The following is a 12239-nucleotide window of genomic DNA, read 5'->3' on the forward strand; positions in this document are numbered from 1 at the left end:
TCAGAGAGGCAAGGATAGTCCCCAGGTGGAGCTTCAGTGAAAGCTTCAGAGGAAGAGATACCGGTCTGTCTTCTCCATCAAAAGACCCCCAGAGCTGGGAACACGCACATCTAACGAACGGATGAGTCAGAGACAGAGATGTGATTACCCAGCAGCGCCAGACTCGAACCCAGAGCGGGCAGAAGGGGCCTGGCTAGCCTCGTAGACACAGATACACCGGCCTCTAGCATCTTTGGTGGGAAGTTGATCAGGAAGTCTGCTGACCTCCTCTTCCTCGAAACCCCCCGAGAAACTCCTGAATGAGGCACCGTGGTCCACTGGGGAGAGCACAGGCCCAGGAGCTCAGTCGGACAAATCTCAATTCTCCTTGGAACAATTCAACTCACCTGACACTTGACAGCCTCTCCTGGACGTGGTTGGCAGAACCTGCTTCCCACAGCTGATACAAAGACCCAAGTTGATAACACATGTAAGTCGCTATCCACAACCCTGGGGTGTAGTAATAAACACGAAACAGGTCTTCAGACCCTCCTCCCGGGTGAAGGATGAACCGAATCTGGTTAGAGGATACGAAATCCCCCGAACTCAAATCTTTAGTCTTAGAGCAGAGACAGAGCCAAATTTCCCTTTGGGCACAAATCTGGGTAGAAGTGGAACAGTCATCTGGACAATACAATGAGAATTAACAGCCTGGTGAGAAAGACTGCACTACACTATCATCCATTTCTCTAAAATCGTAACTAAAGTCATCTTTAGGGCACATGACCTCTATCCTTTGAGGCAACAATGGGCAAGGTCAAGGTCTGTCACAGCCAGCCAGAATGAGGATTTTGTTGGCATAGGTAAGAGAGGAGGAGAAACAGAGGCATTCTTAAACTCAAAGAATGAACGTCTTCATACCTTCGAGAATGTTTGCTCAGAAATCAGCAGCGCTATTAGCAATGGCACACGTGAAGGAACACAGCCCGACTTCCTGTGAGCCCCGATGACCTCTCCAGAGCAGCCCTTGGCCACACTCCGTATTTACTCATGGCGCAACCCGATCCTGACTTTGGTGAGTTATTTCATAAGCCTTTTAAGGGTTACTACATATTGTTCCTATAAGAGGCCAATCCAAATTAGCAACAAAAGAATAGTTAAACACAAGAAAAACCACCTCTTTTGTGATCCTCAAGAAAGGCAGTCTTGGCCATTAAAAAGGCAAAGTGTTTTATTCTCTATCAACTTTCTCTTAGAAAAATCGGTCCAGTAATTTTCCAGGCTGGGGAGGGGATTAGTAGTCTTCCACTCATGCCTGCTTGAAAATGCGGAGGCGTCGAACTGGTACACACCTCAGAGCATGTTCTCTGGCATTTGGTTCTGGGCCGTGTCCTGCCCTCAAAGGCTGCACAACACACCCATCTCCAAATGTCAGCACCTAAAGATGACCGCTGGATTTCCAGTCTTCTCTCTGCTCTCCAACTGGGTGATTCCTACTGTCCCGTCTCCAAGCACGCCGACTCTTCACTCTGCCATCTCTACTAAGTTGTCAAACAGATCAGTAAAATTTCTAAATTTTGTTTTGGATACGGTATTCTTCAGTTCTAGGACGTTCCATCTGGTTCTCTTTTTGGTGTCTATCTCTCTGCTGACTTACGCTATCTTTTCGTTCATTAGACGCATACCTTCCTTTATATCCTCGAGCTTAGTTACAATTGCTTTGAAATCTTTGTCCCCTAAACCAGCCTCTGCGTCGCTGTAGTCTCTGCTGATTGTCTTTTTTCTCTTGGAGAATGGCTCATATTTGCCCGCGCCTAGAGTAAGCCTGAATGGTACCTTGGACATTGTGAACGCTATGCTGGGGGAACTCTGGATTCTCTTATATTCCTTAAAATAGGTTGATATTTTTATTTTAGCATTTTTGGGTGCAATTACATGGTCAACTCTGGTGTGGCAGCTCAAAACTCAGGAGAATTATTTCATCCTTAGCTTAGCTGCTTGGATCCTGCCCTATGTGCATGGTTCAGGCATCAGGCATGGATTCAGACAACTGATACACAGAATTTGGAGCTTGCTTTCTCCTTCCCACGGGTCCCTCCTTCACTTTCCAATAGTGGTGCTTAACTCCAAACTGCCATTACTTCTTTAGGATGAAGGGAGTGCGGATTTTCTCTATTAAGAGTTTTAAGTGCCCTGCACGGTAAACACACTATGCCCCTGCCTTCTTCTGAGGGGCGATTCAATTCCAAAATCTGCCTGTTCATGTCAAATTTGATTATCTTCATACTGCTGTCTTTTGTTCAGAGTTTAGAATTATCATTTGCAGGGAAGGTGCAGTCCAACAGCAGCTTACAGGACCATCACATGGTCCTTACAGAACCCACACGACATTTTTCCCCCTGATCTGGGACTACCCCTCACAACCTTGTGGGTCACAAATTCAGAAAGGGTGCTCCCAGGCAGGCCGTCGCCGATTCATGTGGCATCAGCCGTGCAACTAGGAAAACTAAGGAACTGCACAACTATCCAAAAAACTTCCAAGTCGGTCTCCTGCTCACAGGCCCACGGCCTTGGTGTTCCCTGTCACGGCTCTCTCTCTCTCCTCATTCCGCCATCCAGACTGAGCAAATCACAGCACAGAGATCTCTGGGGATCTACACATCTGACACGGTTAGCCGGCTTTGACGAGGCTAGAAATGGAATATGCCAGACCAGTCCAGGCTCTATCAGAAACGATACAAGATCACTCTCAGCACATGTGACTAGTCAAAACAGAGGTTTAGCCCTCCAGACTGAAGAAAATGGAGAAACAAATGCTAATCCTCGATGGGAGGACGGCAAAGCCACGCTGCAGGCGCGTTCTTGCTGCCGTCTTGGAAAAACAGGATCTGCCACACACGCATTTGATATTTGATGAAACAAAACAAATGCTGCCCGAAGAAAAACATGAGGAAAATACAGGTAGGCTAGTTAGTTTAGTGTGAAGCATGTGGTCCAATTCTCCTGCCATCTTGTTCATCACCTTCTCACGTCTTCAGTCTAGCGAGCTCTAAGCTATTCAGCACAACAGAGGCTTCCAACGGCAGTCCACTAAGTTTCCAAAGATTCAATACTTAAATAGTGTATCAATTTCAAAAGAGAAAGAAATGCTTATTTGCTATGATCCATTAAGGGTAGGTCACGATTAAAGTTTTGTTTGTTTTTTGATTAAGATAATGGTCCATAATAACTACTATTTATGAAATGTCTACCATGTGTTTGAAAATTTCTAGGCACTTCAACTACCTGTTTTTATTCACTGTTCTCTACATGATTTAAGAGTGTGTTTAAATGCACCAGCTTAGGACACACATTGACAATTTAGGAGAAAGGAGACAGGAAAATATAATGCAAAATTACAAAAATACAAACCCTGATATAAACAAATGTGACCTAGGATGCGTATCTGTGGGAATGTGTGCACATACATATTATTTTAAGCTACCTTCTGAACACTCAAAAACATTCATTCCAAAAAATGGATATAGTCTAAATTCTAAATACCATATTCTCAACAAAGCCATATGTCTATGTCACATGCTGAGAAATCATCTTACCTTGTCTTGGTTGTCTTTATTCTTATAACATAGATTTCCGATCAGTCGAATGAGATGAGACTTAAACCCCTCCCCCACACTGGAGATGTCACCCTCCGCCCTTATGCAGCCACTGCTACTGAAGATGCTTGCGGAGTCATTGCCAGCTACGTGAATCAGTCGCAAGAGATCTGTAACGAAAACAGGAAGCTTTATTTTCCGTAAGAAAATTTTTAGTATTTTGTACCGATTTTCCAGATACAAATCTAACTTATATCAATGAACGGAGATAAAATAAAGGTGGAATACCTTTAATGATTAGAAAACTCTTCTTTTGCTTGAAATTTTTTCATGACTCTGGTTTTGGGGTGATAAGCCGTAACGATTATCCCAACTTGGACTTTATTTATCCACAAAGAAAAAAGTTAGGTGAAAGTTTCCTGCCATCTTTCTTTCTTTTTTTAAAGATTTGTTTATTTATTTATTTATTTGAGAGAGGAGAGAGAGGGAGAGAAAGAGAGAGAGTGTGTATGCGCTTGCATGTGCATGCGCGAGGGGGAGGCAGGGGGGAAGCAGACTTCCCACTGAGCTACAGAGCCCAACACAGGGGCTCGATCCCCCAACCAGGAGATCATAACCTGAGCCAAAACCAAAACCCAGATACCTAAGTGACTGAGGCACCCAGGTGCCTTCTGCAATCTTTCTTATAAACAGGTTTCCAATCCCAAATTCTTTATGAAGGAACTCAGGTGAGAACTACAGTCAACTACATCTAAAATACAATCAGTACCTATTCTGTAATGAGCTGTAGGACAGAAACCAAGAAGTAGGTTGCTTTTTTTTTCTCATTGTCCAGATAACTGAAAGGCAACATGTACTCTCCCTAAATCTATTCTAGCTATATTTAAAAGAAGTAACAATATTATGCTCTATGAAATGTCTCCAGACAGCATATGAAAATAGATCATCTTCCAGAAGCTGTGTTTAAGTGTTTCCACGTTTTCTCATTTAGCACCCTCACAAACCTATTAAATGCAAGTATTGTGATGCCTGGGGGGCTCAAGTTGGTTATGTGTCTGCCTTTGGCTCAGGTCATGATCCCAAGGTCCTGGGATCAAGTCTCTCATCGGGCTCCTTGGTCAGCAGGGAGTATGCTTCTCCCTCTGCCTGCTATTCCCCCTGCTTGTGCACTCTCTCTCTCTGACAAATAAATAAATACAATCTTAAAAAAACAAAAAATGCAAGTATCATTTTCCCAATTTTATAATGAAGAAATCAAGCTCAGAGAAGTCAGTAATCTGGCGGAGTTGGGAAGACAACTGTCTGCCCTGGCTCCAAGCACACGTTTTTCTAAAAAGATTCTGTTTCCCAGGGTTTGTGGTGTTTCATTTTAATTACCACTAAAAGCACCACCCTCAGAATACAACACTGATGCGAGAGTCTCAACATCTGCTATAGCTCACTGCTGAGTCATCTACCCACCTCAATACAAATTCACCATTCTTAGCATACGCATCTCCACAACAAGTATAATCCCTTTTTAAAGGAAAAAAATAGCAAACAGTGAATAACAACACCATAAGCATGGCTAACCACAAGAACAGGTTCTACTTGAATTATTTTGCAAATAGCTTTTTAGCAAAGATGGTATGCCAACCAATGGTTAAGAACCAAATACATAATCGCTATGTGTAAGGCACTCTCCTTTGTGCTCTATAAAAGTAACTGGGGGGACACCTGGGGGGCTCAGTTGGTTACGCAGCTGCCTTGGGCTCAGGTCATGATCCCAGCATCCTGGGATCGAGTCCCACATCGGGCTCCTTACTCCGCAGGGAGCCTGCTTCTCCCTCTGACTCTGCCTTCCACTCTGTCTGCCTGTGCTCGCTCTCGCTTTCTCTCTGACAAATAAATAAATAAAATCTTTAAAAAAAAAAAAAAGTAACTGGGAAAAAAATAAACTTAACGAATTTGGAAAACGAATATAAAAATCACCATCATCACTGCGGAAACCATTGCCATCCCCAACTGTCCTCCACCATCATTACCCTCCTACCACGTCGCCACAACACGACTAAGGAAACGTCCACAACGTACACCGTGTGTAACAGGCATCAGTATTCCCATCTACTGGTCAGGCATCCTGATGGCAGGTAAGTGGCAGAAGCCACAGCTGGGATCAAAACAGTGATTCTTCCTCCCTCCCACCAAAAAAATTAAAAAATAAAAAAAAAATCTCAAAAATATACCAATACACCGAAAATTAAGGATCTGTGTTTGGGCTTACATTTCAGCATGACAAGCCAAAGATTCCTTAATTACAAATAATAGCAGGTGGAATACTTCACTCACCAAGCACTCTTTCCAGCAAGCCAGGAAAAACCTGCAGATAACTGAGCAGATCAGTATTTGCGGTCATTTCACACAAGACATCAAGAAGCCGGATTGTGGCCAACGCCTCCTAAAAATAGAAAGCATGACTTTTAAGTCAAGTGAAATGATCTGCAACTGTTATCGGTAACGGTGAAAGAAAGGAATATTATGAAAAATATTGAAGAGTTGGTGCCGGGAAAGAAGCATCCAAAGAGAGAAAACAAAACGACCAAGAACGAAACACAAGTATTAAATCTGTATGTGAACGATCATTTTTCCTAACAGCAACATCTGCCATCAAGAACGCGAGATTATGTGTCATTATGTGTCTTCTTGGAGTGAGGAGTCAGAAAAGTTCTTATTCAAGCAAAAATACCTTCCAACAGTGGAATAAACGTTCAAAATTACTAGTTATGTACATAACATTTATGCAAATACTTTCTTTTTAAAGCATTCCCAGCAAGCAAATTCTACTTTAAAGATTCAACTAGCCCATGAAATACATTAATTTCTTGTCCACAGGAATCCTGTAAAATGCTGTGGTTGAAAGAACTCTGGTGGCAAGAACGCGCATTATTTCTGGGTAAATATAAACCTTTATACAGTATCTTACAAGGCTGGAGAAGATAATGTTATTTGAAAATGTTAGTTCATGTGACTACTCAATAATTGATCATCAATGGACCAAATGAACTAGAAACGACCAACTACACGGCGTTAGGTAATCTGAAGAAAGTGGTAAAATCCAATTTTGTACAGATTTCGACCCTCATTTTTAAATTGCACATTATTTGGCAAAATGTGGTAGATGCTATAAATTCAGGTCATAAAGATAGCATTCTTCAAAAGAAAAATAAACTATTTCCTTTAGTTAATTCTAAGCCTCTACTTACTATTCTCCAGTTATGAGATTTGAAGGTAATATTCTAATCTACCTTTCTGAAATCTCAAAAGAAAACACAAGAAACAACATATCTTAAAAATTATTTGTTTGTGGGACACCTGGGTGGCTCAGTGGGTTAAGGCCTCTGCCTTCGGCTCAGGTCATGATTCCAGGGTCCCGGGATCGAGCCCCACGTTGGGCTCTCTGCTCAGTGGGGAGCCTGCTTCCTCCTCTCTCTCTCTGCCTGCTTCTCTGCCTACTTGTGATTTCTGTCAAGTAAATGGATAAAATCTTTAAAAAAAAAAAACAAACAAAAAAACCCAAAATTATTTGTTTGTTTGTTTGTTTATTTAGAGGGAGAGAGCGAGTCCAAGGGAGAGGGAGAGTCCCAAGCAGACTCTGCACTGAGTGCGGAACCTGACATGGGGTTCGATCCCATGACCCAGCAGTCATGACGTGAGCCAAAATCAAGAGTCAGACGCTCAGCTAACTGTGCCACCAGGGTGCCCCACAACACACATTTTTAATGCCCTGTATCTTTAATTTTACTGTAGCTTTCACTTGCTCATGAATGAGTTAAGGGAAATGTCCAGATGAGAAGGTGGAGATCGGAGCCCCATTCAGAGGACTCCTGAGCAAACCCACAGACGTCGCGCAGCATCAGCACCCCCTCTGTGAATGGGCTGCCCAGTCAGCTGCCCAGACCGGCACCTATGGATGCCATGCCCCCTCCAAGAATGGCTGGTGGCTGTAGAGCTAGGTCAGAATACGTGTCATGGGATCCTGGACACCCTGTCACGCCAGACAGCAAACGGGCGATAGAGACGATCAGGATCACACTGGAAGGAACCAGAAGCCAGAGGCAGACTGAGGAGGCACCGGCTGGCAATGGCGCATGAGAACACGAGGGAGAATTACAGCTGAAACGGACTGAAAATAATCAAGTGGTTTCAAGGGTGCCTGGGTGGCTAGGTCGGTTAAGCATCCAACTCTTGGTTTTGGCTCAGGTCACGATCTCAGGGTCCTGGGATGGAGCCCCACATCTGGCTCCATGCTCAGCGGGGAGTCATTTCCGCTCTCATGCTCTTGCTCTTTGTCTAAAATAAATAAATAAATCTTAAAAAAATAAAAAAAGGAAATCAGGCAGTTTTAAAACTATGACATCACAACAGCGATGAAATCCAAACAAAACCGGGGCACCTGGGTGGCTCAGTGGGTTAAAGCCTCTGCCTTCAGCTCAGGTCATGATCCCAGGGTCCTGGGATCCAGCCCCGCGTCGGGCTCTCTGCTCAGCAGGAAGTCTACTTCCTCCTCTCTCTCTCCCTGCCTGCCTCTCTGCCTACTTGTGATCTCTGTCTGTCAAATAAATAAAATGAAATATTAAAAAAAAAAAAGAAATCCAAACAATACCACCTCATAGCTGATGTCGTAAAACCAACTCACTACTTATAAGACTGGGAATCAGATTATACCTTGTACAACCTAACAGTTGATTAGGAGAAGTTTGTAAATGCTAAGAGTCAAAATACCATCATTCCACAACCCCCCAAAGAATGAACTAATCCAGGTAACATCACAAAAGATAAACCAGACGTTACCTGCCTCTTGATGAAAGCATGTATCACCAACAATACAACATTACTGGAAAAAAAGACATGAAAACCTAACCCAGATGTGAACAGGCTCTCTGGAATTATTATCATCAGTCAGAGGAATGTGTTAAACACCACCATGGAGATAAAATCAGAATTCACACTGCAGAAAACTCCAGGAAAAACGACCCAGGTTCTTCAATAAACACGCTAGCAGAAGAAAAAAGGAAAGAAAACCAGAAGGAGCCGGCAAGAGTGGAACATATACACATGAATGGGCATTTGGGACACGACCACCGACTGTAATGCATGGCCTCTGTTGGTATCCTGCTTCAAAGAAATGAACTTGAGCAGGGGCGCCTGCGTGGCTCAGTGGGTTAAGCCGCTGCCTTCGGCTCAGGTCATGATCTCAGGGTCCTGGGATCGAGCCTCGCATCGGGCTCTCTGCTCCGTAGGGAGCCTGCTTCCCCCCCCCCCTCTCTCTCTGCCTGCCTGCCTCTCTGCCTACTTGCGATCTCTGTCAAATAAATAAATAAAATCTTTAAAAAAAAGAAATGAACTTGAGCAAAACTACTAGATGATGGGGGAAAATCTGAGTGTTGTTTACTTGATGTTATAATTATACTGCTAATTTTTTAGGTGTGCTTATAGTTGACTTGGGTGTGACTCCTCATCTTCTTTAAAGATACATATAAAATAATGCACTGATGAGACATGCCCAAATTTTGCTTCAATCCAGGGCAGTTACCACAAGATCAGGCTAGGATCACAGACAGAACAAGAGTGGTAATGAACTGACATGGCGGACGGGGTTCAGGATGCTTTTCTCGCTTAGTCTGCTTGAAATCTTCCATGATAAGAAGGTAAGAATAAAATCAGAGAGTTGGAAGGATCACGTAGATGTTTCCTTACAGCTCCTAAATTCTATAAATTAATCTAGTTCCACCTAACACATTCCCAATCTTAATTATTAGAATCCCTTTATTAATAATGTATTCCTAAGGAGCATCTGGAAACCAACAATGAAAAAAGAAGCCAGGAAAATGATTCTCTTGAAACCTAAGGGGAATATTTGAGATGCCCTTCTAGTATTTGTTAAGTATCACAGAACTGTAGTCATTAAATTGGGCACTGGGGAAACAGACACAGGCACATCAAAGGAATGAGGCTCTACAGCGGGCAGAAAAGGGGGGAAAAAGATTAGTCTCCTGTCTAGATCATCCGTCTGGGTTAACTTTCCCCTTTGGAGTCTTTAAACAATTTTACAATATTCGAAGTTGTAAAAAAGTGATAACGGTGCAAATGACTCTTGTTCACAGAAACACGGATTCCTTGGGTCTGGCTGGAATGCAATTAATTCCTGCCTTGTGCACAGACCAGCATTCGCACCTGTCAGTCACGTCACTCCGGCATTCTTTCATTGCATATAAACACGCGGCTCTCAGAATTCTCTGATAGCTATTAGTATCTCACTGGTTCTCTTTGTAAAACATCAGAACACAGAAATGGATCCCCAAACATACAAGAATGTACTATATGACAAGGGCGGCATTAAAAAAAAGTGGAAAGGATGAGATTACTCACTAAACGGTATTGACATAACAATTAACAGCTACCATTTGGGGAGCGCTAACCAGGTACCGATCAGTGTAGTAAATGCTTATGTCAAAATACTATTCATCACTATTACTGCTATTAACGTACTCATTAGTTCATTAGAATGTACTAATACATTCTCTGTGCAGAGAAGCTGGGCACAGAGGACAAGCAACTCTTCCAAGGTCACATACCAGTAATAGAGGAAATCGGGATTCAAACCCAAGTGGTCCTTGACCAAAGATTATAGAATCTTGAATCATCCAAAGACAGAACCTGGATCTATACTTCCCTCCTTGCTCAAAAAGAAATTCAGTTAAAAATGTGGATCAAGTACTAAAAGGATGAGCACATACAGGGGCATATTTCCACAATCTAAGTGAAGATGGTTTTATAGAATATGTAAAAAACTTCAGAAACCATAAGGATAAAGTTGGTAAGCCTAACAAATTGAAGACCAAAATATAAACTTCTAAAAGGCTGAGGATACCATAAGTAAATTCAAACAAAAAATTAACTATGGGGGGGAAGTTTCCTGTATATATAACAAAAACATTATTAAATGTATTTTAGAAGGTAACCTAACATGAAAAACCAATTAACATGCTGGATACTGAAAACACAGTTACAGAGAAATGGGAATTAAATCAGATTAGGGAGAGGCTGTAAACCCATATACTCCCATGCTCTTTTGTCTGGCATTTACAAGTATTTCTAAACATTTTAAATAAACAGACTCTTTGACTCAGTGATTCAACATCCGGGAATTTACAATTCCAGATTTACCTGCCCCAAACTGCAAAGATTTCCACGCTACAGCATTACTTGTAAAGGTCTGAGGAAAAACCCTGGCAGCAATTAAAGTGTACAGCGACAGAGAACAAACAAGAAAATTCTATCTCCTCTGTCCAGTGGAATTCTGCTCAACTGTGAGGGAGAAGGAGATGAAGGCACCATCATGTGTTAAAGTAGAAAGATGTATGAGACACTTCAGGCTAGGTAAAACAAGAAGTTGAAGAATAAAAAAAGTATTGTTAAAAAAAATAAAAAGAGGGGCGCCTGGGTGGCTCAGTGGGTTAAGCCTCGGTCTTTGGCTCGGGTCATGATCTCAGGGCCCTGGGATTGAGACCCGAGTTGGGCTCTGCTCAGCGGGGAGCCTGCTTCCTCTCTCTCTCTGCCTGCCTCTCTGCCTCCTTGTGATCTTTGTCTGTCAAACAAATAAATAAAATCTTTAAAAAAAAAAAAAAAAAGAAGAAAAAGAAGAAGAAATGAACCAAAAAAACAGGTGTGTACTTACAAAAATCTCTGAGATAAAAAAGTATATATTGATATGTCCACAGAAAACACACAGGGGTTGGACGGGAATGAGGACTTTTGTTTCACTGACTTCAGTGTGAATTTTTTGTATTTAATAAGCAAATATTATTTGCACAATACAAATATTTAATCTCTTATCGGTCTGTGGGATGAAAGATTACCCTTTCTTATTCCACAAGTATTTATTAAATACTATGTTAACAGATACTACAGATACTACAACGTAAGTTAGGCACTGCATGGAATAAAAGAGTGAACCACCCCCCCCACCTGAGGATAATTCTCGTTAACAGATGAATACGAGAAACTACAGAACGAAAAAGAATTTATTTAACTTCCAGAGCAAAGGCCATGCCCCCTGCGAGTGACAGGACTAAGACTCAAGGTAAAGCTGGACTGAACCCTAAGTCCTACAGGATAAGAAGCGCCTTCGCACCGACGACAACATTCTCAGACACTGGAAACAAGTACCCCAAAATACCAAAGCCAGAGACACACACGTTCATGTGAGGACCCGAAACTGTTTCTATTAAGGAAGACTGAGGACAAGTCTCGGGATTTTAAAGCCAAATGATTACGCAAATACGCAACAGATGACCCCGAGACATTTTCACTCTAGTTTTTTGGTCACGGCCTCATGGGACCCTTACTAGGTATACTGTCCTAGGGACATCACAACTGGGTAAGCGAGAGGTTTGCCGGTCTGCTGGCTGTGGGGAGAGGGAAGAGGAGGCAGGAGCACGGAGTGCTGATCGGCAGCCGCTGCGGACTCCTGCCGCAGACACACTCCCATCACGGCGGGTCTCAGGCTACCAGGAGTTCAACAGTCAGCTCACGGATTTCTGAATATTAACTGACTCTCGGTCAGCCCGTCCGGGCCGGCTCCAGGAGACCACTGGGTATATGGTACATTTAAATACCGAGGTG

At 42.7% G+C, this 12239-nt stretch overlaps 1 protein-coding gene across 3 annotated transcripts in view; it reads right to left on the minus strand.

Annotated features, from left to right (window-relative positions):
* The window catches only part of ATXN10 (ataxin 10), a 159203-nt gene that overhangs the window by 83337 nt on the left and 63627 nt on the right, over positions 1-12239 (minus strand). For all 3 annotated transcript variants that reach the window (XM_059401783.1, XM_059401784.1, XM_059401785.1), the window contains exons 8-9: positions 5904-6012; positions 3576-3745 (exon numbers count right to left, since the gene is read on the minus strand). In XM_059401783.1, the coding sequence (XP_059257766.1) occupies positions 3576-3745; positions 5904-6012 (279 nt within the window). The remainder of the gene's footprint in view (positions 1-3575; positions 3746-5903; positions 6013-12239) is intronic.

Source organism: Mustela nigripes, chromosome 6, assembly GCF_022355385.1.
Source record: "Mustela nigripes isolate SB6536 chromosome 6, MUSNIG.SB6536, whole genome shotgun sequence".
NCBI lineage: Eukaryota > Metazoa > Chordata > Mammalia > Carnivora > Mustelidae > Mustela > Mustela nigripes.